Raw genomic sequence first — 26577 nt, 5'->3', positions numbered from 1 at the left:
TGCATTTGCGCAATCTCTCTAAAATTAGAAAGGTCTTGTCTCAGAGTGATGCTGAAAAACTAATTCATGCATTTATTTCCTCTAGGCTGGACTATTGTAATTCATTATTATCAGGTTGTCCTAAAAGTTCCCTGAAAAGCCTTCAGTTAATTCAAAATGCTGCAGCTAGAGTAGTAACGGGGACTAGAAGGAGAGAGCATATCTCACCCATATTGGCCTCTCTTCATTGGCTTCCTGTTAATTCTAGAATAGAATTTAAAATTCTTCTTCTTACTTATAAGGTTTTGAATAATCAGGTCCCATCTTATCTTAGGGACCTCATAGTACCATATCACCCCAATAGAGCGCTTCGCTCTCAGACTGCAGGCTTACTTGTAGTTCCTAGGGTTTGTAAGAGTAGAATGGGAGGCAGAGCCTTCAGCTTTCAGGCTCCTCTCCTGTGGAACCAGCTCCCAATTCAGATCAGGGAGACAGACACCCTCTCTACTTTTAAGATTAGGCTTAAAACTTTCCTTTTTGCTAAAGCTTATAGTTAGGGCTGGATCAGGTGACCCTGAACTATCCCTTAGTTATGCTGCTATAGACTTAGACTGCTGGGGGGTTCCCATGATGCACTGAGTGTTTCTTTCTCTTTTTGCTCTGTATGCACCACTCTGCATTTAATCATTAGTGATTGATCTCTGCTCCCCTCCACAGCATGTCTTTTTCCTGGTTCTCTCCCTCAGCCCCAACCAGTCCCAGCAGAAGACTGCCCCTCCCTGAGCCTGGTTCTGCTGGAGGTTTCTTCCTGTTAAAAGGGAGTTTTTCCTTCCCACTGTCGCCAAGTGCTTGCTCACAGGGGGTCGTTTTGGCCATTGGGGTTTTTACGTAATTATTGTATGGCTTTGCCTTACAATATAAAGCGCCTTGGGGAAACTGTTTGTTGTGATTTGGCGCTATATAAATAAAATTGATTGAAATTGATTGATTGATTAAACGCGCCAAAACCGAAAATGTCTCAATTTGAGCTCTAATTTCTCAACTTCCGATATTTTCGAATGTAACATTACTTTTAATCGAGGTGTACCTGAACGCACCGCGGCTGAGTTCATGTCGTCACCTCATTGGCCGTACGCACCCACGCAGCTCGACGTTCATCCGCGTGCCTGTGGTTATGAGAGGAAACCCCGCCCTTTTTCTTTTTTGTTTTTTGTTGTTGTTTTTTACTGATGGTGGAAACTCACCAGTGACGTAAAGAAACCACACGGAAGGCAGAGCTGTTTTAAATCTACGTCTGTGCGTTGACGTTGGTTTTGTACACAGAGGCTACCGGTTCGACTGGGAAACAAGTGCGACAGACGGAAAATAGTGTGTATCATCTGTTTTGGTAAGATTTTAGTCACTTTTTTCTTATTATTCCTTTTGTTTTCTTTTACAAACACCCCAAACTAAACCCTGTGGATCTGTTATTATAGTATTTTGTTTGACTTCTTATGGGGCTCCTCTGGACCCTGATGTGATTTAAGTATTTGTGTATTTCACTACAAAATGAGTGACATTGTTTTAATGTAAATTTACCAGGGAGTGGCTGTTGCTAATTCACCATATTCCCATCCAATAGGAAGCTGCCGTGATTATCGCGAGATAAAGAGGGACAACATGGCGGTGTAGCAGGGTTAGGGTTGGGGTTGTGCATGAACCATGAAGTTGGGTAGTTTATGTAACATGGGGTGCTATACTAGTAGCAATTCATGATTTGTGTAGAGTATCATATCTGATTAAAAATACCCCAATCTTCTAGAACACATGGTGGCTTGTGCACTATGTGAGTGTTTCCAGTAGTAACAAACACCATGTGACTTGAGGAGGTCCGGGCACATGCGCTAGTGCACAAGGCTGCATTCGCTACACTACAGAACCACCTCAGGTCCTGGATGGCAACCACCCAGGTAGACAACCAGCTCTAAGTAACATGTCTCCTGCAGACAGGCGAGACATGGGGGTCCCCTTGGTCTTCTCCACCAATTTGGCACAGATCGACCAAGGCCCCTGCTGGAACTGATGTCTGTCTAGTCTCTAAGTAACCATTTGACACTCATTTCTTTCCAGCAGTACCCAAGGATCCTTAAAAGAGATCTAGTACCAAAAACATAGGTGACTGGTTAGTGTTTAAGTTTCACAACCACACAGGAAGCACCAGAAGTATAAAGACGGGGACCTTAGATTTCCTGCAAAGATATCAATATCACCAAACACCTCTGTCCAGCAACATCATGACTCCTTAAGCTCTTCCCAGTTGTCTCTGATCCCAAAGGCTGAGGACCCAGAGACATGACCATCACTGTCAAAATAAGTATGCCACTTTCACAGCATAACAGACTTCTGATGTCTGAGTCATTAAAAACCTGGGCCCCGATTTATAAAACTGCATAGAAAAGGTCCTGAGTGCTGTCATATGAGCAAAATTTAGCATGTGTGTCAGTACACACAAAATCTGTATCAAACAAGCAGACAACTTTCATAGGCACACAAGTGCACGTTCATGGTCATTTGCGTTCAGAAATGCTGTCAGTTAACTATACAGTAGTGTTCAGAATAATAGTAATGCTATGTGACTAAAAAGATTAATCCAGGTTTTGAGTATATTTCTTATTGTTACATTGGAAACAAGGTACCAGTAGATTCAGTAGATTCTCACAAATCCAACAAGACCAAGCATTCATGATATGCACACTCTTAAGGCTATGAAATTGGGCTATTAGTAAAAAAAAAAGTAGAAAAGGGGGTGTTCACAATAATAGTAGTGTGGCATTCAGTCAGTGAGTTCGTCAGTTTTGTGGAACAAACAGGTGTGAATCAGGTGTCCCCTATTTAAGGATGAAGCCAGCACCTGTTGAACATGCTTTTCTCTTTGAAAGCCTGAGGAAAATGGGATGTTCAAGACATTGTTCAGAAGAGCAGCGTAGTTTGATTAAAAAGTTGATTGGAGAGGGGAAAACATATACGCAGGTGCAAAAAATTATAGGCTGTTCATCTACAATGATCTCTGTTTTAAAATGGACAAAAAAACCAGAGACGCGTGGAAGAAAACAGAAAACGACCATCAAAATGGATAGAAGAATAACCAGAATGGCAAAGGCTCACCCATTGATCAGCTCCAGGATGATCAAAGACAGTCTGGAGTTACCTGTAAGTGCTGTGACAGTTAGAAGATGCCTGTGTGTAGCTAATTTATTTGCAAGAATCCCCCCAAAAGTCCCTCTGTTAAATAAAAGACGTGCAGAAGAGGTTACAATTTGCCAAAGAACACATCAACTGGCCTAAAGAGAAATGGAGGAATATTTTGTGGACTGATAAGAGTAAAACTGTTCTTTTTGGGTCCAAGGGCTGCAGACAGTTTGTGAGACGACCCCCCAAACTCTGAATTCAAGCCACAGTTCACAATGAAGACAGTGAAGCATGGTGGTGCAAGCATCATGATATGGGCATGTTTCTCCTACTATGGTGTTGGGCCTATATATCACATACCAGGTATCATGGATCAGTTTGGATATGTGAAGATACTTGAAGAGGTCATGTTGCCTTATGCTGAAGAGGACATGCTCTTGAAATGGGTATTTCAACAAGACAATGACCCCAAGTACACTAGTAAACGAGCAAAATCTTGGTTCCAAACCAACAAAATTAATGTTTTGGAGTAGCCTGCCCAATCCCCGGACCTAAATCCAATTGAGAACTTGTGGGGTGATGTCAAAAAAGCTGTTTCTGAAGCAAAACCAAGAAATGTGAATGAATTGTGGAATGTTGTTAAAGAATCTTGGAGTGGAATAACAGCTGAAAGGTGCCACAAGTTGGTTGACTCCATGCCTCGCAGATGTGAAGAAATCATGAAAAACTGTGGTTATACAACTAAATACTAGTTTAGTGATTCACAGGATTGCTAAAAAAGCAGTTTGAACATAATAGTTTTGAGTTTGTAGCGTCAACAGCTGATGCTACTATTATTGTGAACACCCCCTTTTCTAATTCTTTTTTTAATAGCCCAATTTCATAGCCTTAAGAGTGTGCATATCATGAATGCTTGGTCTTGTTGGATTTGTGAGAATCTACTGAATCTACTGGTACCTTGTTTCCCATGTAAGAATAAGAAATATACTCAAAACCTGGATTAATCTTTTTAGTCACATAGCACTACTATTATTCTGAGCACTACTGTATATGATAAAACATTTGTATGTTGCTTGTTTTCCTTACCACAGTAATGCTGCGTTCACATATGTCTGCAGCAGAAGAACAGTCACAGTGGTCCTTATAGTAGAATTTTTGTTGTCTGCAGCAGTAGACTGCAAGTGACGGCATATGAGGCTCTGTTATTTTTCAATGCTAATGACAGAGACATTAATTGACTTAATTGCAAGACACAATAGTTTTAAGATTTTGCACAGTGTTATATTGAAACAAGAAGTCCTGGCTTTGATGGCAAATGAAAAAGTTTTTTTGTGAAGTTATAGATTAATTGTTCTCTGTAATATCACAAATTATTCATGTGACTTAAATAATCCAACGCTTGCTGTTTGTTTTTCCTCCTTGTTAAAGATAAAACATCCAGTTTGTCCTTGTCACTACTTGTATTGCCTTTGACTAAATTGCTGGTGACTAAATATTCAACTTTTGACAGCAAGTGTTGTGCTCACAGGCAGAGGTGGTGGGATTTTTCCGTCAACCTTTCATCGATACCAATGGAGCATCCAGTTTACCGTCTGCTGCTCAGCGTAATGGGCAAAGGAATGAAGAAATAAAATTTTTTGGGAAATCGATAACGGGTTGCTTGTGTGTGGTTACCGTGGTGAGACTTAATAAAATGAAAAATAAATATAAGTTCCACTAAGTGGCAACAGCCCTCTACCATTTGTTTTGAAGCCAACTATTTGTGACAGCTGGTCACTCGTGTGACACAATTTTAACAAGTTTTAAGTATGTTAACACGTTCAACACAACAAATATCAAAAAAATTATTTATCGTTAAAGTTGTCCCAGAATCTTTTGCATTCCTATAACATCACCGTGCTATCTTTCTTCCAATAAAATCTCTCCTCATGAAATTTGACCAGGCAAAAATAATGTGGGCTCATTTTTAAAATGAAATTGCAGGGGAGCTATTTGCTTCATGCCTTGTAGCAGTAGGCAGAGATCAAAGCACTTGTTGATGGTAAAGGTCTTTAGCTATTTATTTAGTTTTATTTCAATTATGAACTTAAAAGCTACTGTTTACTTTGCACTGGCATCCCTTGTAGGTCTTGACACTAATGAGGCAACAAGTCTGTTTTTTAACTCAACATAATTGCTAATTTTGTACTTAGTAATTTGAATAAAGAATGTATGTGAGGTTGCATGCTCTTCTTGCAGTTTCCACTAGATGTTGTGGGTACACACAGTCAGACCTAGGTGTACATTTACACACATTTTTCGAAGTACAAGTTGGTAAATTCTGTACTTTGCACAGATACGTTTGAATACACGGTTTAAACACAAATCTGTGTATATGAACAGTTGATAAATGATGGTGCTGGATCTTATTCATGATCTAGGACAATTACAAAACCAGACTTCATGATTCCTCACTCAGCTTCTCAAGTGCTGTAGTGAGAGTAGCAATTGATTCCACAAAGATCACAGCATTGTCAAAAAAAAAAAAAAAAATCAAAGTCATTAGACTTTTCCTCTCACACAAAAGGGGATGTGTCAAGCCTTGCAACCCTACTCAACATCCAGTCCATGCAAGCCAGAACATATAATTGACAAAGAGGGACATCATGGCGGTGTAGCAGGGTTGAGGTGAGGGTTAGGGTTGTGCATGAACCATGAAGTTGGGACGTTGTGTAAAATGTAAATAAAAACAGAATACAATGATTTGCAAATTCTCTTCAACCTATAGTCAACTGAATACAGCACAAAGACAAGATGTTTAATGTTCAAACTGATAAACTTTATTGTTTATTGTTTTTGTGCAAATATTTGCTCATTTTGAAATGGATGCCTGCAACACATTTCAAAAAAGCTGGGACAGTGGTATGTTTACTACTGTGTTATATCACCTTTCCATCTAACAACACTCAATAAGTGGGAACTGAGGACACAAATTGTTGAAGCTTTGTAGGTGGAATTCTTTCCCATTCTTGCTTGATGTACGACTCTGTTGTCGAATGGATGCCTGCAACACATTTCAGAAAAGTTGGGACGAGGCAACAAAAGACTGGGAAAGTTGATGAATGCTCAAAGAACAATAAAGTTTATCAGTTTGAACATTAAATATCTTGTCTTTGTGCTGTATTCAGTTTACTATAGGTTGAAGAGGATTTGCAAATCATTGTATTCTGTTTTTATTTACATTTTACACAACGTCCCAACTTCACTGGAATTGGGGTTGTACACCACATTTGCCTAACTGTTAAATGTTTTGTCGTAGATGCACAGCTCTATCCTCTGCAAACAGAGGAGAGCTGGTTCCAGGAGAAACTGCTCTATCCTCTGCAGACAAAGGAGAACTGGTCACAGAAAAGAAAAGCTCATTTCTTTTGGGACAATTTCGGACAAGTTATTTAAATTAACGTCACGTCTGAAGTTTTATAAAGTGAAAATATCAGATATATGTTTTAGTTTTAAAGTAATGCACTAATTTTGAAGGTTTTAGTGTGGACATGTGTCTCCACAAAGTGCATTATGGGTAACCTCAGTACATTCACTACAGAAGAAATGCATTTGTGACACTCTGATCAGGCTCCACACGGACAACAGCATTAAACCCTTTGTATATTGTGCCTAAAACTTTCGTGAATATATTCTCTGGGTTTATAGATGTTGTTAGTTTGTTTTATGTAAAAATCCCAGAAGAAGCTCAGGTTGCTTCTCCATTATTTTCAATTGGAATCATTGTGAGCTGCAACGCTTCATGTTCTTTAACGTCTTGCTTTTGTCAAACATTGACTGTCCTCTTTGTTCCAGAGTAATATATATAAGATGTCTGAAATTCGGTTTGCATTTATTAAATTCCACGTATCTTAAACGTAGCAGACACGGACAGATTATTTATTTGGAATAATAAATGATCCGTAAGATCCATATGAAAACTGCAAGAGTTCAGGGTCTCTACTGCCATCTACTGGCAGTATTCACCCTAAGTACCAATAGTATGTGTGTGCAGAGCCGGAGGCTACACGTTTACGGCTGCAATTTCACGGCTGCATTTTCAGGCCGCACACTGCTTCTTCTGGTGACGTCGATTCAGAGCATTTCTTTAGAGACTGCGCCACCTACCTGTGATTCAAGAGCGTGACTTGCTATTTTCAAATTTGATTTCACTCCAAATATACCTACAATTTAACTAAATCAGTTTGTACGTCTCTAGAGCCTATAAGGCTGCACTTTCAGGAGCACTTTGCACAAAAAGTAGTACTTCAGGTCCTACCTATAATTGTAAAGGTTAAATGTAACCCCCCCCCCCCCAAAAAAAAGCTTTTTAAAGGTTTATTCCACCCAAAAATATTTACTTATTAATAAAATAAAACTTTGTTTCATGCATTGGGACAAAATGTGTAGCAATATAATGTTATAATCAGGTAATTTAACTAAATCAGTACGTCTCTAGAGCCTATAAGGCTGCACTTTCAGGAGCACATAGTATTGCACAAAAAGTAGTACTTCAGGTCCTACCTATAATTGTAAAGGTTAAATGTACCCAATTTTTTTTTTTAAAGTTGAGCTTTTAAAGGTTTGTTCCGCCCAAAAATATTACTTAATACAAAAAAAAAACTTTGTTTCATGCATTGGGACAAAATGTGTAGCAATATAATGTTATAATCAGGTAAATTAATAATGTAATCATATGGTGTGGCCACTGTGTTCTCTTGATCTACAACAGGACAGTTTAAAAGTTTTGAACAAGGTGATAAAGATAATGTGGAGGCAGATATTTAGATTTATTTTTACATTATTAAACCAAAATAAAAGCTTAAAACACACACACACACACACACACACACACACGCTGATCCAAAATGCCGGAAGAGCATCAAGTTATGTGGACATCACTGAAGTAGCTCCTCAGACTCATCTCAGAGCCTCCTGACAGACACAGAGACAGACATTAGCATGTAAAAACAGGCTAAGCATTAATATATCTGATAAACTCTCCATCTTTCACTTTCATGGGCCTAATAATTTTCTATTGTAACAGTTCATGCCAGTATACCCCCTTTTTAAGTGAGCCCCACCTACTACCAGAATTGTCTTTCTTCTTTCTTTAATTCTGTGTCCAGCCGTCTGCCAAATTTCCGAGTGTATTAGGGCCGTTCAAAGACAGGAAAAAAAAATATGGAGATTAAATTTTTGAGTTTGAAGTCACAAATATATGAGAATAAACATGCAAATTTACAAGAAATAACATGCAAATTTGCGAGATTAAAAGCAAATCTGCAAGAAAAAGTAGCAAATTTGCCACAATTAAACACGCAGTTTTTCAAGATTATAAACATAGAAATATGTGAGAAAAAAAGCAGAAAATTTGCAAGAAAAATGTAGCAAATTTGCCAGATTAAACACACACATTTTCAAGATTATAAACATGCAAATCTGTAAGGGGAAAAAAGTATCACTTTTAATGCTAGCTACATTAACTAAATAATTTGATAAATAGCCAAATCAACATAGCTAACATCCAGGCTAGCTGTTACCTGCATTTGCATTAACTGCAAGCACAAGCATGATTGCTTTCTCTTATCTCTCAGACATTAAATATTGAAACCGCTGCCCATGTATTAATTCTTTTTGACTGAAAAATGTACATGATGAAGCCATTGTCCCGTCTCATTCCATCGCTAAGGTGTCAATAGATTTGCATTTGCATGTGTATTTATGTACCAGTAGTTTTAGGTGTTTTAATCTCACGTTGTATTTTTCTTGCAAATTTGCATGTTTATTCTCGTATATTTGTGACTTTAAACTCGAAAATGTAATCTCTATTTTTTCCCCCGTCTTTGAATGGCCCTAATACGCTGTCGTAAAATTTGTCCACTTCACTGGAAACAATTGACAGACAAGAAAATCTCAGATGGTTTGAGAAAAATACTGGTAAAACTTAAGACTTCATTCAGTAACACTGTTACATTCAGGTAATAACAACTTCTATTAGTAAACATTTGAAAAGATTATTGTGCATTGTTTAATCTAAAAAAAAATACAAACTTTCCCCCCACCCTTTGATGGTAAAATGGACCACGGAAGTACATTCTCTTCTTCTCGGGGGGGGGGGAAGCGTATGGCCTGAGAGTGCAGCCGTAAACGTGCACCCATTAGGTGGCGCTGTCTATAAACAATGTTCTGAATCGACGTCATTAGAAGAAGCTTGCGGCCTGAGCGTGCAGCCGTAAACGTGCAGCCATAAACGCGCAGCTGTAAACGTGCAGCCTTCGGCTCTGCAGAGACACCCTACTCCTAAGTACTAAGCATCTGGGCACCAGTAGATGGCAGTGTTCTATTTATTTTGACTCTGGTTATATCAGACGGTTGTCAAATCAACTTTTTGGCTTTGCAAATGACTTTTTTTTTTTATATAAAAAATGGCATATTTTACAAAAGCACATTTATATGTAAACACCAACACACACACCTCACATTAACGTGTTGTTTTTTACATAGAATGAATGAGTCAACCAATCAGTGTTAGCGGAGGCACATTTTACCCATAATCCCTTTGGTGTCTGTCTGTGTTTGTTACAAAACTTCAGAAGTAGTGCATTATTCAACATTAAAAGATATATGTTATGTTTTAACTTTGTACAAATGACAGAATTGACATTAATGGAGTTATTCTATTAGTATTAATTTTATTTACACTTCAAAATCATAAGTCAGCACTGCTTTATTTTCCAAGACCTCTGCCTCATGGCGACACTGCTATTGCATAGAGAGTTGAGCTTAGCAGCTCCTCTCAGCTGCTTCACTGCTACAAGCTATGTAGTAAACAGGAGCTTCCAGCAGTGGGCAGGATGTACAAAGACAGAAGTGCTGACTCATTGTTTGGGTCTGTGGTTGCCTTTGATGCTGCCAGAAGTGATTCAGCTTGTTAATTACAAGTGTCCTGGAGACAATACTGAAAGTTATCGGTTAGCTGTAGCTTCCGATAATTTTTTGGGATGGTTTATCGGTTTAGCTTCATAAAAGATAACTTTTCAATTAGCTGGTTATCTGTTATCGAAGCTAACTTTTTGGTTAGCTGTGCATACCACTGCAAATTATTTTGGTCAAGCCCTACATTGGGAGCAGAAAATAAAAGTTAGGTCCCTTGCTCACTCTCTCCTGTGTGATTCTACTATTAATTAACATTTGAGGTCTCAAGAAAAAAATTATCAAATTTTTTAAGGTGTCCTGGTTAAGCATGTGTGCAGCTTTTGTTTTTCTTTTGCAGTTGTTATGCTTCAGTCACATGAGCTACAAATGATGGCAACAAGCATTTGGCTTTGGCGCGTGATGGGCGTTCCCGGGCGTGCACACTACAACCCCTGGCAAAAATTATGGAATCACCGGCCTCGGAGGATGTTCATTCAGTTGTTTAATTTTGTAGAAAAAAGCAGATCACAGACATGACAGACATGACAAAACTAAAGTAATTTCAAATGGCAACTTTCTGGCTTTCTGACATCATCAATAAATGCACAAGTTTACATTCATATTTTGGACACTTTTCTTATCCCATCAATTGAAAGGATGTTTGGGGATGATGAAATAATTTTTCAAGATGATAATGCATCTTGCCATAGAGCAAAAACTGTGAAAACATTCCTTGCAAAAAGACACATAGGGTCAATGTCATGGCCTGCAAATAGTCCGGATCTTAATCCAGTTGAAAATCTTTGGTGGAAGTTGAAGAAAATGGTCCATGACAAGGCTCCAACCTGCAAAGCTGATCTGGCAACAGCAATCAGAGAAAGTTGGAGCCAGATTGATGAAGAGTACTGTTTGTCACTCATTAAGTCGATGCCTCAGAGACTGCAAGCTATTATAAAAGCCTGAGGTGGTGCAACAAAATACTAGTAATGTGTTGGAGCGTTTTTTTGTTTTTCATGATTCCATAATTTTTTCCTCAGAATTGAGTGATTCCATATTTTTTCCCTCTGCTTGGTCTAAAAAAGTAACCGTTAATTAAAACAACTGAATGAACATCCTCTGAGACCGGTGATTCCATAATTTTTGCCAGGGGTTGTATATCTCTGTAAAATGTCTTGTAAATCCCTTCAGAGGTGTTATCCTTTAACAAAAACAATTTTTTTTTAGATTCAGAAGTGTTTATTTCTGCCCATTTTTCCAAAAATATATGAGAAACAACATATTTATAAAGAAGCAAACATTCCTTCATCCTGGATTATTTTGTTTCAGCGAACAACCAGCTGATGTCACGATTGCTATTCACTTAGATTGGCAGTCACCCTGTCATGTCACTGAGTATTTGCATAAAATAGACTTCAAGTCTATTTTGACCCTGCAGAGCTGGCGGCATGGCGGCCGTAGTCTCTTCTGCTGCTGCAAAATGCCCACTCTGATTGGAAATGAGTGACACGCTGTCGCTTACTGTCAGTTGTAGCTAATGTCACCACAGCTTTACTGTTGGGGATGGGGATGATGCCACCCATGTGCCAAATTGTAATGAGTTTTCAGACACTAAAATCAGAAAATTTAGCTCAAAACTATGCTCTACCATAGTCTGTTTTTGCCCAGATGTTTGCTGTCAAAAGTCTGTCCATCTTGTACATTACACAATGATGGGGTTTTTAAGTTTGAATATTTCTTCATAATCTGACAGGTTTATAATTAGCACAAGCACAGTCAAGTCAGTTTATTCATACAGTGCCAAATCACAACACAAGTTGCCCCAAGGTGCTACACATGAGCAAGGCTTAAACCTTATCCACCCCATGAGCAAACACATTGTTGAAAGTGGTAAGGAAAAATTCTCTTAGACATGTTTTGCTTAAAGGAAGAATCTTCAGGCAGACTAGACTCAGTGGGGAGACCACCTGCTTTAACCCCTCCACAGCATGTCTTTTTCCTGGTTCTCTCCCTCAGCCCCAACCAGTCCCAGCAGAAGACTGCCCCTCCCTGAGCCTGGTTCTGCTGGAGGTTTCTTCCTGTTAAAAGGGAGTTTTTCCTTCCCACTGTCACCAAGTGCTTGCTCACAGGGGGTCGTTTTGACCGTTGGGGGGTTTTACGTAATTATTGTATGGCCTTGCCTTACAATATAAAGCGCCTTGGGGCAACTGTTTGTTGTGATTTGGCGCTATATAAATAAAATTGATTGATTGATTGATTGACCATGCCCCCAAATAAAACAACACAAAACATAAATGTCAGAACACGCAGTGACAAAAATGTTGCAGCTAATCAACCATATATTGTCCAGTATACAAATAATGAATGTTAATATTTTTTTGTTGTTGTTTTCTATGACACCTAAATAGATCCAGTGGAATCTTTTGACAGAGAGAAACATATGGAAGCACAATCCACAGTTAATGGAATCAAAGTGCGTGAAACATGAAGTAAACCATACAATGAATAGGTCAAATAATCAATAGCACATGGGATACACTCTACCAGTCAAATAGCAAGGATGTATTTAGGTGTTTTATAATTCAGTTACAGATGGTTGAGACCAGAGTCCCAGCCAAATAGACCGCACTTGGAAGTCAGTGATTTCGTTGATGCAAGATCAGTCATCAGTCTTGCTTATTATCTTCATGTGATTCACATTAATTGAAGTCTTACTATATTTCACATTGATCATCTCCCTGCTGACGATGGTTTCCATGGAAACTGCTCTCAGTCTGTATGTGGTGAAAAATGGACATCAGTTTTCAAAAGTCCAAAATGTCTAAATGTTTAAATGTCTCATTTGTGAAACACAAAGAGATTTGAGTGAATGTGATGTAACGTTGTGAAAGATAGATCTACTTAAGAAGCTGGATGTAATTACAATTAATAGCAAAAATGCTCAATGAGTGTCAGTTAATCAGTACAGGACTGTAGCAGTGAGATGATGGCTGTTCACACCACATCTCTTCCTCACATGTTTGTCTTTTTTATGTCCTGTCTTTTTTATGTCCTGGGCTATATTTAGCATCCTATCTGTCTCACAGTGTCACGTGGGAAAAAAGTCTATCTTCCTGTCTTCGGCTCAGGCATGGCTGACCTGCTGAGGCTGCTGCTCCGGGTAGCTGAAAAAGCTGCTAATGTAGCTCGAGTCTGCAGACAAGAAGCGCCGCTCTTTCAGCTCCTTGTACAAGAGAAAACTGGAGATGATAAGAACAAGAAGTTTGTCCAGGACTTTAAAACGCTTGCCGATGTTGTTATCCAGGAAATGATCCATCATGATGTTGGCGCTCAGGTAACAGAGTCCCTGTAAAGACCTTCTGAAATGACTGTGTGCTAGATTTTAATCATGTTGCTGATCTTTTGTTCAGTTTCCTGAAATGGTTGGCTTCATTCACGGAGAGGAATCCAACAAGTTTGAAAATGGACTTGGTAATTACCTATTATCCAGTATATATAAGATTTGCTTTTGATGTGAGTGTGAGGACTAAACATAATTTAAATTAAACATATTTGTACGTAAACACTATTTTGACAGACGGTCCACATTCAGAGGACTATCTTCTACCATGGCACACCTCAGGCATTATTTTTGGCTTCCACAGATGCTGTTGTGGTTATCATACCCAGGAGCCACATTGTCTAAATGCCAAGTAGAACTGTACTCATTTGTGCACCCGTGGGCATGTTAAAAAAAATTAGGTCTCGTCAGGCACAGTGTCGGTGCGTAGACTTTGTCTGGCAGCAGAAAGCCCTTATGCCATAGACCAGAGGTCTTCAACTCATTCCAGAAAGGGCCAAGAGGGTGCACGTTTTCTTTGCAACCACCCACTCCACCAGGTGATTTCACTGATTAACCCTCTGGAGTCGAATGACGTGCCCTCACGTAAAAAGTCACATGACCTAATTAAGTGGATGTAACATTCAATCTGCTGCACTCTGAGGCTCCCTTTAAATGCATATTTAACGTGGAGACTTCAGCCTTTATAGCACTTTTTAATTTTTGTTAATAGGCCTAGTATAACTTGACTTATGAGTATTTTTTACATCATGCATTTTCATGAATATTATTGTCATTTTTCGCTGAGCGTTTATGTACACACACAGCCAAAAGGTTCATTTCCTTCTCTACTGCAGCAGCGAAAGTGGTGGGAAGAAATATGACTGTTCCTCATTGGTTGGCTGGCTCGTGAATTTTCCACCAATCAGAAGTCACTAACCCCCCATGTGTTCACTAACCCCATGTGTGTTTGATCACAGCCCACCCACCCCACGTGGGTCTGATTGTGTGATCGCTTTCTCTTTATTACTGGTGGAAAGTGTGTGTGGTTAGTGTTTTGTTGTTGTTTGGGGGTTTTTGTAAAAATGAGGTTTTTATGAATGTGGAGCAAGCGCTTCAGTTATTTTTTGAACTGGAGGAAGATGGAGCATGCAGCGCTTCGTCAGAGTCTGAAACAGACAGCTGAAAGAGATGATCCCTCTTTTGTTCTGGAGGAGCAACCAAAGCAGGTGGATCCACCACTGTGCACATGGAGATCCGAACAGAGGGTCGGTGCACGTGCGTTCTGTTTCTAGATCCAGATCTCCATTTGGATGCACAGCAGAGACACGCCCCAGCGCTGACTGTTGGAACACGGAGGAGGACGCAGACACTGCTCCAGCAGTAAGCAGATTTCAGCCTCGGAGAACACCAGGAGTCCAGGTTGGTACACTTTCCACCCAAACTCCAAAACACCTTTTTCTTTTGTTTTTTGCAACTGACACAATTAGAACAATTTGGACCAACACCAATAAAATTGCTGCAAAAAACAAGACATTAGGGAAAAAATACAACTGGGCATACATTGAAATGGAAAATCTGTACAAATTTTTTGGACTTCTGATATACATGTCATTGGTGTCACTGCCAAGTCTCCAGGGCTACTGGAAACAAAATAATATTTTGTCTGTGCCCTTTCCAGCGAAAGTAATGTCCAGAGACAGATTTAAATCAATATTCTAGAACATCCACCTAAGTGATCCAGATGAGGATGTAGAAAATGATAGAAAAAAGGGAACACCAGATCATGATGAACTGTTTTGAGTCAGGCCTCTTTATGATGACATCCTCAGTGCCTGCCAGGCTTATTACCACCTGAGGAGGGAGCTGGCAGTGGATGAAAGGATGGTGGCAACGAAGGCAAAAACTGGAATGACTCAATATTTAAATGACAAGCCAACAAAATGGGGCATGAAACTTTTTGTGTTGGCACGGGAAGTGTCTGTGTGCTTCACCATCTGTCATGCGTTTTCGGGTGAGACAGTACGAAGAAGGATGAGAAGGATGGATGCTGGACGGTGAAAGACATTCCCTGTCCTACCCCGGTGTTGGCTTATAATAAAAACATGGGCAGAGGCGACCTATCGGACCAGCTCATCCAGTACTACTCCACCCATTGAAAACTGCACACTGGTACAGGACAGTGTTGCTGCACTTCCTTGACATTGCAACCTCAAATGCATTCATCTTGCATCGTGAGATCAGCCGTGTCAAGCAAGTGCAGCCCATGACAAATCAAATCAAATCAATTTTATTTATATAGCGCCAAATCACAACAAACAGTTGCCCCAAGGCGCTTTATATTGTAAGGCAAAGCCATACAATAATTACGGAAAAACCCCAACGGTCAAAATGACCCCCTGTGAGCAAGCACTTGGCGACAGTGGGAAGGAAAAACTCCCTTTTAACGGGAAGAAACCTCCAGCAGCACCAGGCTCAGGGAGGGGCAGTCTTCTGCTGGGACTGGTTGGGGCTGAGGGAGAGAACCAGGAAAAAGACATGCTGTGGAGGGGAGCAGAGATCAATCACTAATGATTAAATGCAGAGTGGTGCATACAGAGCAAAAAGAGAAAGAAACACTCAGTGCATCATGGGAACCCCCCAGCAGTCTAAGTCTATAGCAGCATAACTAATGGATGGTTCAGGGTCACCTGATCCAGCCCTAACTATAAGCTTTAGCAAAAAGGAAAGTTTTAAGCCTAATCTTAAAAGTAGAGAGGGTGTCTGTCTCCCTGATCCGAATTGGGAGCTGGTTCCAGAGGAGAGGAGCCTGAAAGCTGAAGGCTCTGCCTCCCATTCTACTCTTAAAAACCCTAGGAACTAAAAGTAAGCCTGCAGTCTGAGAGCGAAGCACTCTATTGGGGTGATATGGTACTATGAGGTCCCTAAGATAAGATGGGACCTGATTATTCAAAACCTTATAAGTAAGAAGAAGAATTTTAAATTCTATTCTAGAATTAACAGGAAGCCAATGAAGAGAGGCCAATATGGGTGAAATATGCTCTCTCCTTCTAGTCCCCGTCAGTACTCTAGCTGCAGCATTTTGAATTAACTGAAGGCTTTTCAGGGAACTTTTAGGACAACCTGATAATAATGAATTACAATAGTCCAGCGTAGAGGAAATAAATGCATGAATTAGTTTTTCAGCATCACTCTGAGACAAGACCTTTCTAATTTTAGAGATATTGAGCAAATGCAAAAAAGCAGTCCTACATATTTGTTTAATATGCGCATTGAATGACATATCCTGATCAAAAATGACTCCAAGATTTCTTACAGTATTACTAGAGGTCAGGGTAATGCCATCCAGAGTAAGGATCTGGTTAGACACCATGTTTCTAAGATTTGTGGGGCCAAGTACAATAACTTCAGTTTTATCTGAGTTTAAAAGCAGGAAATTAGAGGTCATCCATGTCTTTATGTCTGTAAGACAATCCTGCAGTTTAGCTAATTGGTGTGTGTCCTCTGGCTTCATGGATAGATAAAGCTGGGTATCATCTGCGTAACAATGAAAATTTAAGCAATGCTGTCTAATAATACTGCCTAAGGGAAGCATGTATAAAGTGAATAAAATTGGTCCTAGCACAGAACCTTGGAACTCCATAATTAACCTTAGTCTGTGAAGATTCCCCATTTACATGAACAAATTGTAATCTATTAGATAAATATGATTCAAACCACCGCAGCGCAGTGCCTTTAATACCTATGGCATGCTCTAATCTCTGTAATAAAATTTTATGGTCAACAATATCAAAAGCAGCACTGAGGTCTAACAGAACAAGCACAGAGATGAGTCCACTGTCTGAGGCCATAAGAAGATCATTTGTAACCTTCACTAATGCTGTTTCTGTACTATGATGAATTCTAAACCCTGACTGAAACTCTTCAAATAGACCATTCCTCTGCAGATGATCAGTTAGCTGTTTTACAACTACCCTTTCAAGAATTTTTGAGAGAAAAGGAAGGTTGGAGATTGGCCTATAATTGGCTAAGATAGCTGGGTCAAGTGATGGCTTTTTAAGTAATGGTTTAATTACTGCCACCTTAAAAGCCTGTGGTACATAGCCAACTAATAAAGATAGATTGATCATATTTAAGATCGAAGCATTAATTAATGGTAGGGCTTCCTTGAGCAGCCTGGTAGGAATGGGGTCTAATAGACATGTTGATGGTTTGGAGGAAGTAACTAATGAAAATAACTCAGACAGAACAATCGGAGAGAAAGAGTCTAACCAAATACCGGCATCACTGAAAGCAGCCAAAGAGAACGATATGTCTTTGGGATGGTTATGAGTATTTTTTTTGTCTAATAGTTAAAATTTTATTAGCAAAGAAAGTCATGAAGTCATTACTAGTTAAAGTTAAAGGACTACTCGGCTCAATAGAGCTCTGACTCTTTGTCAGCCTGGCTACAGAGCTGAAAAGAAACCTGGGGTTGTTCTTATTTTCGTCAATTAGTGATGAGTAGTAAGATGTCCTAGCTTTACGGAGGGCTTTTTTTTATAGAGCAACAGACTCTTCCACATGACACACAAGGCCTTTATGGTGGAGCTGGTGTGTCAACTGTGAGGCACAGACAAAACAGGTGTCCCACACAACAGTAGCCAGAACCACGTTCCTGTGCCAGTTGTGACAGGCACAGATCCTTGCCAAAGGCCCACAAAAGGCAGCTTGAGGTGCCAACGGTGCCTTCACGTGGGCAACAAGAGGAGTGATACACCGTGGAAGTGCCAGGCCTGCGATGTGCCCCTCTGTGTTCTGTTGGACAAGAATTTTTTTTTTTTTTTTTTTTTTTTTTTGAGTGGCACAAATAATTTGTATTGCATCTTATTTTGACATCTGATTGTTTTATAAATAGTTCAGCATTAGCATTTCCTGCACTATATGTTTTTGAAATGTACAATTTATATTTACGTTCTAAATCTTATTGTGATATTTGACTGTTTTGTAAATAATTGTACAAAAAAAAACACCTGAAGCATTTCCTGCATTTATGTAAATAGTTGTATTTAACTTTGTTTTTTGCTTCATTTGTACATATGTTTTTGAAACTTACAATTTATATTTTAAGTTATGAAAATGGTTCATTAAACATGTTTGTGGTTTTCACAGTAAAAAAAAACAAAAAACTTTTTTCTACTTGGATTTTATGTTTTTGTGTGGTTTTAGGTTCACTGTGTTAATACAGTAGGTCAGAATGAGTGAGAAACTGTAAAGTCACACAGGTGAGGTTGTGCTGAAAAGAATAACACCAAACAAGGCCAGGTAAACACTTTTAAAAGGTAAATTATAAAGGTAAAACAAAAAGTAGTCAAAAACGGCCAGTTTTACCCTGGACTCCAGAGGATTAATTGATTCCATCTGCTCAACGTGATGTTAATCAGTGAAATCACCTGGTGGAGTGGGTGGTTGCAAAGAAAACCTGCACCCTCTTGGCCCTTTCTGGAATGAGTTGAAGACCTTTGCATCGACCAGCAAAAATATGGTCTAAAGTTGAGCACACTGTATTTTTGGTATTTAGCGAGTCTAACACTCAGATGTGCAGTCCACTAATGCACAGTGGATTAGTGGTTAGCACTGTTGCCTCACAGCAAGAAGGTTTTGTGATCCCTTCCAACATCATCCTTTCTGTGTTGGGTTTGCATGTTCTCGCTTTGTTTGCATGGGTTCCCTCTGGGTGCATCGGCTTCCTCCACTTTGAGAGACATAAGGGTTAAGTGAACTTTAAACTATAAATTCACCATAGGTGTGAATGTTTGTCTGTCTGTATGTGGCCCTGTGATCTGTCCAGGGTGCATTCTGCCTCTCGACCCTATGACTACTGGGATAGGCACCAGCTTCCCTGCCAGCCTCAATTTAAATAAGCAGTTTTAGAAAATGAATGAAAAAATGAGTTCATGATCCATTTACTGTGATTGTATCCACATTGAATCTGAATTGAAAGCAACCATTTAAGAAATGAAAGTACACTCATGAAAAACACAAAACTAATAGTATTGGTGGCTGCTGTCTGCTAGTGTCTTCTCATAGGTTGGTACTGACTGATTGGCTTCTTTTATGTTATGCCCAAAACACAGCCATTAGTAATGAAGAGGATAAATCCAATTTGTGCTCAACTTGCACGTCCAGTTTACACGCTGTCTAAACAACACAAACGAGTGACACATACCCCAAATTGATTTGAGCAATGCGCTTTGGACTGTGCGTCAAGTCTCTAGTGTGCCTGAGATCATTAGTTGATTGATGAACACAAAATTGACAGAATTTGTCAACCTATTGTGTTTTTCTACCCGATGTTCAGTGGTGGGCACAGATAACCAAAAAATTAACTTCGATAACAGATAATCAGATAACTGAAAAGTTATCTTTGATAAAGATAAAACGATAAACCACCCAAAAATGTATCAGAAGTTACAGATAACCGATAAATTCCAATATTGTCTCTGGTACATTTGCAACTACTAATAAACTGAATTTGAGTTTTAACGCCACAATAGCTTCTATTAATATTAAAAGTGACAACAAACCCAAACAATGAGGCCACACTCTTGTCTTTGAACATCCTGCCCCTGCTGGAAGCTCTTGTTTACATAGCTTCCAGCACAGCGACACCCTGAGAGCAGCCATAAAGCCCAGCCTCTATCAATCACAATGCTCCGGTCAGGCGGAGGTCTTGTAAAATAAAGTCATGCTGACTTATGGTTTTGATTTATAAATAACATTAATACAGATAGAATAACTCCATTAATGTAAATTCTGTCATTTGTACAAAGTTAAAACATAACATATATCTTTTAATGTTGAATAATGCACTAATTCTGAGGTTTTGTAACAAACACAGACAGATCGCAAAGGATTCTGGGTAAAAGTGCCTCTGCTAAACACTGATTGGTTTAGTCATTCATTATGTAAACCAACACGTTAATGTGTCGTGTGTTGGTGTTTACAGATAAATGTGCTTTTGTAAAATATTCCATTTTTTTATTTGTAAAAACAGGCATTTTTACGGAGCCCTGGAAGTGTCATCGCAAAATGTTTTGCATGTGGAGAGAATGTGCGCATGCTTTATTAGTGTCGTGCGCACGTTTGATGATGTTGTAAAATGTGCACTCAATAGTCTTGACACATAAATGTTGGCTTTACACTGTGCAAGTTTTGGCCCTTTTTCAAATGATTTTTCATTTGTCTGAAATGCATTTGTCCTGTGGTGAACATATTGAGATTAGACTATCCTACCCATAATGCACTGTTGGGCACAGCTTGTGCTCACTAAAACCTTAAAATTAGCACATTACTTTAAAACTAAAACACATATCTGATATTTTCACTTTATAAAACTTCAGACATGACAGTAATTTTAAATAACTTGTCCAAAATTAGTTTGGTTGTGTGTGTGTGTGTGTGTGTGTGTGTGTGTGTGTGTGTGTGTGTGTGTGTGTGTGTGTGTGTGTGTGTGTGTGTGTGTGTGTGTGTGTGTGTGTGTGTGTGTGTGTGTGTGTGACCAGTTCTCTTTTGCCTGCAGAGGATACAGTGGTTTCTTCTGGAAGCAGGTTTCTTCTGTTTGCAGAGGGTAGAACTATGCATCTGTTAGGAAACTTTTAACAGGTAGGTCCTCAACTGTTTTTAAATTTTAAAAGTGTTTGTCACTGTTGATCTTTGTTTACTATGTTATCGGTCTAAAAGTTATCGGACAAAAATGTATCGGAAGATAATTAGTCCGATAATGGTTTTTAAAGTTATCTAAAGAGATAATCCGATAATGAAAACATTATCTTCGATAATTATCTGTTATCAGATTATCGGAACTGTGCCCACCACTGCCGATGTTACAAACATCAAGTCATTTCAACTCTGCTCCCCTTTGATATCAGGTGTTTCCTTTTCCACTGCCAATTAACCCATCATATAGACATCACGTGAAACTTGTAAAGTCACCTTCAACATGATACTCAAAAACACAGTACTGTAGCTTTTGCATTGTTATACAGTATAGATATTGCTACTTTCCAAAGAATATTTTTAAAATGGCAGGTTTGTCCAGAACCTCTCCCGTCTCGCTCAGTGATGATGCAGCAATAGTGACAAATCCGTCTAACCAGTCGGTAATCTGGAGCATTTTCATTTCTCCTTTTGGTATCGCCTCAGCTCTTTTGGAAATGTAACAGAGGTGATAAAACAGGACCAGATACCAAGAACTAGGTCATGGGTTAAAGTTCTCCGTCACCACGACGGATTTCCGTCATTTGGAAAATTTAACCACACATATGCGTGCGCACGTGGTGTCATCCGTGTTTTGGGGCCGAAATATGATAGTCACTGTCAAAGCCCCTTACCAAAAAGTAGTACATGCAAGTATGTTTCAAGTATACTTCCAGTTTACTTTTTATATACTTATCAGTACTATTTTTTGGTAAGGGGCAACATCCCATTCTGCGCTAATCAAAGCAGCAGCAATGTCAACGTGGACTGTGGAGGAAGGGACTGAATTTTCCTTCCTCTCCGCTCTGTTTACTGCTTGCCATGAGCCACGGTCCTACTCCTCTCTGTCTTTGTGGGAACATTGGCAGACACTCCCCAAGTAGAGCGAGGCGTGGCTTTGCTTTGAACCAGTGAAGCAATAAGCTGACTCTGCTTCGATGGTTTGTCGCTTTATCTTGATTTTCCCCCGCTAAAACCCTAAAGAGCATATGTCTGTGAGTAATATTTACCTTTTTTTTTTATATTAAAGTGACCTAAAAATAGTTGATGTATTTTAGAACTTAAAAACGGGACTGATGCTAATGAGTTAGCATGTCTATGGCGTTTTCAATGTTAAAGTTAGCATTAAGCTGTTCGCATCTCAGCACAGTTTGTGTGCATGTTTTCTGTATAGAGGGTTTTCATGTTACGTATCGGTCACGTCATTTTGTGTCCCGTGGCCATTCTGGATTACAACGCGGTGGCCGCTGTGATTACACTTCGTGGATTTGGCGAACAATTGGACAAGTTTCAACGTCGATGTGAAGAAGCCTCACGGCACCGTGGCGCTGTGAGAGATCCGCCGCTAACAGAAATCCACTGCTCCCAGAATTTTATTTTATTTTATTCGGCAATAAAATTATATAACAATACATAAAAATACTGCAGAGGACAACACAAGAACGCTTCCAATACGGAGGCTTATTTACATTGTGGTCCTCGAGCACCGAGCTGCTGATCCACAAGCTGCCCTTCCAGCACCTGGTGAGAGAAATCGCTCAGGACTTCAAGACCGACCTCCGCTTTCAGAGCTCCGCTGTGATGCTCTGCAGGAGGCCGGCGAGGCTGACCTGGTCGGCAGCTTCCTTGTTCACAATATCGCAGTGTGACACGGTCGGCCAGTTCGTTACATTAACACTAAACTCACTATCTGGTATAAGATACGGATCCACTGAAGCAACTGCTACACATCTATCACGATAAATGGCTTTATCGCGAGGATTTAAAGCCTCGTAATAACCATACATTCTCTCCATTTTCCTATCACACGTCAGCCTCCTTGTAATCCAGAATGGAGACGACACCTGTCCTGGAGCAAATCGGTCACGTGATTGAAAACCCTCTATATAATAAATAATTATTGGCTTAGTGTTTGTTGTAAAAGAGTCAAATGTATTACGAATTGTAATTTATTTATTTATTTTTATTTATATATAATAATAACAATCAGAAGAATCAGAATCGCCTTTATTGTCATTGTAATTTGCATTACGAGATTTGAGTGCAACTCCAAAAAGGTGCTTTCTGTGGTGCGAGTAATTTTTAGCCAAATAAAAGATAGTGAAATTTAATGGTAAATTATTCAGAGTATATGCACAACTAATATAAACATAAGGTAAAATAAAATGAAATATGGACTAAGTAATGTAAAACGAGAATTATATACAACTGTTTAAGTTTAATGACAATTTCTTTCTGTCAAACCACATCTAAGCTGTGTTTTTACACAAGAAAAAAATAAAATGCAGTAAAAGGCACATTTGTGTCTTTTTTCATGAAAATAACTTATTAAAGATCACATATTACACTTTAGTCAGGCCTTTAAAATACCTTTGTGGACTCTTTCTGTAATATGTTGTCAGTGGTTGAGATAGTTTCTGTAGGCATCTAAAAATGCTCATAATTGGATGAAACCTGATGGAAATCTCTCAAAATAAAACAAAACATTATTCGAGGTATGTTTTTGACGAGAATATAACATCATAACTTTATTACAAGCTCAAACATTGATGTTGCGTGACAAAGGCCTTTTAATAATAACTCACTTCAAGAAATAATGGCAAAACTCACATGTAAGTAAAAAAAACAAACAAAAAAAAGATTAATCGATTACTAAAATAATCGTTAGTTGCAACCCAAGTTTGTTTTACGAGTGAGAGCATTTTACAGATTAAATGTGAATAAGCCAGTTTTGAGTTTTTCAGTGCGCATGTGTTTTCAAAACTGGTGACAGTGTTACTTTGTGCACAGCAGAACAACGTTGTCAGTTGCTTTAGGCCCTAATTTTGTATTTTATTGACTGTACAGCCAGCAACACAGCACCCATTTGGTGCATTCACCGGATTAGAACAGATCAAAATACTACAGAAGACAAAGAATTTGTACTTGACAGTTTGAAGTGAGTTTTCTTTGTTTCAGAGGACTTCATACCCATTAAAATTCACCAGAATATACAAAATTTGACTTGCTCTTTTAAAAATTTCTGGGGGAGAACCCCCAGACCCCCCATAATCAATACTGTGTTTTTACTTCACACTTTGAAGTGACTTTTATTTGTTTCTGAGGGCTTCATACTCATTAAAATTCACCAGAATATACAAAATTTGACTTGCTCTTTAAAAAAAAATTCTGTGGGGGATCCTGACCCCCATAGTTTGAAGTGAGTTTTCTTTGTTTCAGAGGGCTTCATACCCATGAAAATTCACCAGAATATACAAAATTTAACTTGCTCTTTTAAAAAATTTGTGGGGGAGAACCCCCAGACCCCCCATAATCAATACTGTGTTTTTACTTCACAGATTGAAGTGAGTTTTCTTTGTTTCAGAGGACTTAATACCCATTAAAATTCACCAGAATACACAAAATTTGACTTGGGCTTTAAAAAAATGTTCTGGGGGAGTACCCCCAGACCCCCCAGAATCAAGACTACACCCCACCACCCTTTTATGTACCTTTATGTTCAGGTTTTGCATTCTTTTTATGCTTTGTCTGTCTCTCCTTAGAGGCTATTTAGAATAGATTTGTATGCTGTATAATGTGTTTATTGTATTTATTGAGGAAAAAAGAGTGTGTGCCCCCACTTCGCCACATTTTAGGGAATTGCTGGCATTGATTTTTGCCAGGAAAAAATTTCAGTCAGATGAAAATTTATTGCTTTAACCCATGAACTAGGTACCAGGTGGGCCATTGGAAAGCCAAAAAAACTGAGCACAGTTGGGTGGAGCAGGTACCATGCAGTGGCAAAATATCACTGAGGCACCAAACACTTATGACTTTCAGCCTCCTCAAATATGACAGTTTGATAATCCGCCCTGTCACTTTAAGATGGTCCCCTGAAATAGACATCGACATGTTGAGCTCAATTATGTTTATAGTCGTTTGCAGTCTACTGTGGGGTCATCAAGTGAAGCCTCATTGCCTTTCTGTGTTGCCAAGGAGAGAGTGTGACGGTCACAGTTTGCAGTACAGAGGGTGAGACTGCAACTTTGTTGGCCACGGTTCTGGACGGTGACTCCACAGCGGCGTCTCTCCTGGCTGGAGCCATCCACCAAGACCCAGAGACGATTAACACCGACACACATGGTCTGAGTGTGCCCCTCTGCCCCGCTGACCTCAGCATCTGGATCGACCCCATAGGTGACAGGATCAGCATTTTCATCTCAGCTGCAGTGATTTCAAACAAAGGATTTTTTCCAGCACATTGCACAGAGCAGAGCTGATCATAACCATGTGAAATGAGTGACAACCATGTGTTTTGTTTCAAGATGCCACCAGTCAGTACATAGAGGGGAAGGAGGAGGTGCTGGAGGAGGGACGCCTGTCTCCTTCAGGTCTGCACTGTGCTCTGGTTCTGATTGGTGTTTACCTCCGAAGCACTGGTGAACCTGTTATGGGTGTCATCAATCAACCGTTCAACCACAAGGATCCAGCAAGTGGTGGGTAAGTTTACAAAAAAATCAAACAACAACAAAAAGACAACAGGTGAGGCGTAGTTATAGTTATTAATTCATTAAAGATGATTTTGTTGTTAGAAATTGGCATATTCACAAATTTTGCAGGGTACCTTGAGTAGACAACAAACTTGTGTGCTGCTGAACATGCTGTATGGATGCTGCACTGACCATAGTTTTTAAATATGAAACTTGTAATTTGATATAGATGCACATTCCTGAACTGTCCAGCAGGTGACAGCACAGCGTGATGTGGTCATTTTCCAGAAAAGCATTTCAGCCATGTCTGTTTGCGTTCTTAGGTGGAAAGGGAAGCATTTCTGGGCTGTGTCATGTGGAGACATCAGAATATGCTCATTGTCTCGGCCCAAAGACATGCCCAATCACAGTGACCGGACACGAGCGCTGTCTGTTGTGCTGAGTTCCAGTGAGAAGCAGGCGGTGAAGGAAGCCCTGGCCTCACTGTGTGGCCCTGAGAATCTCATGTACGCCTCCGGAGCTGGTTACAAAATCCTGTGTGTCATACAGGGCCTGTCTGACGTCTATGTCCTCTCAGAGGGCAGCACCTTTAAGTGGGATTCCTGTGCCCCTCACGCCCTGCTGCGAGCTCTGGGTGGAGGTGTGGTGGACCTCACTAAGTGTCTACACTCCAGTTGTATATCACAGGATCAGCAGGCTGAACTCACCTATCATCAGCCGAACGCTGAGTGTAAAGGAGCCGAGCGCTGGGCTAACCAAGGTGGCCTGGTGGCCTATCAGGACTGTACTCAGCTCCAAAGTGTCATCAGGGCTCTGAAAGGCAAGATGTGAGCATACAGCACCAGCTGTTATCTATTATTGTTCCATATATGATAATCTTGTTTTCTATATTATTGGAAAGACAGTTGAGGGACAGTGAAATATTCCAGTTCTAAATGAAGCTATTTTTAACAGCAAACAGTATATGCACAG

General features: G+C 39.6%; 1 protein-coding gene across 3 annotated transcripts; it reads left to right on the top strand.

The window, feature by feature from the left end:
* The first annotated feature begins 1182 nt into the window (after window positions 1–1182).
* On the top strand, window positions 1183–26577 carry inpp1 (inositol polyphosphate-1-phosphatase). 3 transcript variants are annotated; one of them, XM_034166880.1, is made up of 6 exons: window positions 1183–1366; window positions 13167–13414; window positions 13491–13551; window positions 25112–25312; window positions 25441–25615; window positions 25929–26577. In XM_034166880.1, the coding sequence occupies exons 2-6, from the start codon at window positions 13211–13213 to the stop codon at window positions 26434–26436; spliced, it is 1149 nt and encodes a 382-aa protein (XP_034022771.1). In that variant the 5' UTR covers window positions 1183–1366; window positions 13167–13210; the 3' UTR covers window positions 26437–26577. The 3 variants fall into 3 exon arrangements, with proteins under 3 accessions (XP_034022771.1, XP_034022770.1, XP_034022769.1); XM_034166879.1 differs by having other exon boundaries at window positions 13148–13414; XM_034166878.1 differs by having other exon boundaries at window positions 1184–1366; window positions 13209–13414.

This window comes from Thalassophryne amazonica, chromosome 3, assembly GCF_902500255.1.
Source record: "Thalassophryne amazonica chromosome 3, fThaAma1.1, whole genome shotgun sequence".
In the NCBI taxonomy this organism is placed as follows: domain Eukaryota; kingdom Metazoa; phylum Chordata; class Actinopteri; order Batrachoidiformes; family Batrachoididae; genus Thalassophryne; species Thalassophryne amazonica.
The sequence above is the reverse complement of the archived record's forward strand: the minus strand, read 5'-3'. Positions and strand labels throughout refer to the sequence as shown.

Coding starts and splice junctions, on each gene's coding strand:
- inpp1 (XM_034166880.1), top strand. CDS start 13,211: ATGGCTGACCTGCTGAGGCTGCTGCTCCGGGTAGCTGAAAAAGCTGCT. Junction 13,552..25,111: donor CAAGTTTGAAAATGGACTTG/GTAATTACCTAT, acceptor TGTGTTGCCAAG/GAGAGAGTGTGACGGTCACA. Junction 25,313..25,440: donor CATCTGGATCGACCCCATAG/GTGACAGGATCA, acceptor TTTTGTTTCAAG/ATGCCACCAGTCAGTACATA.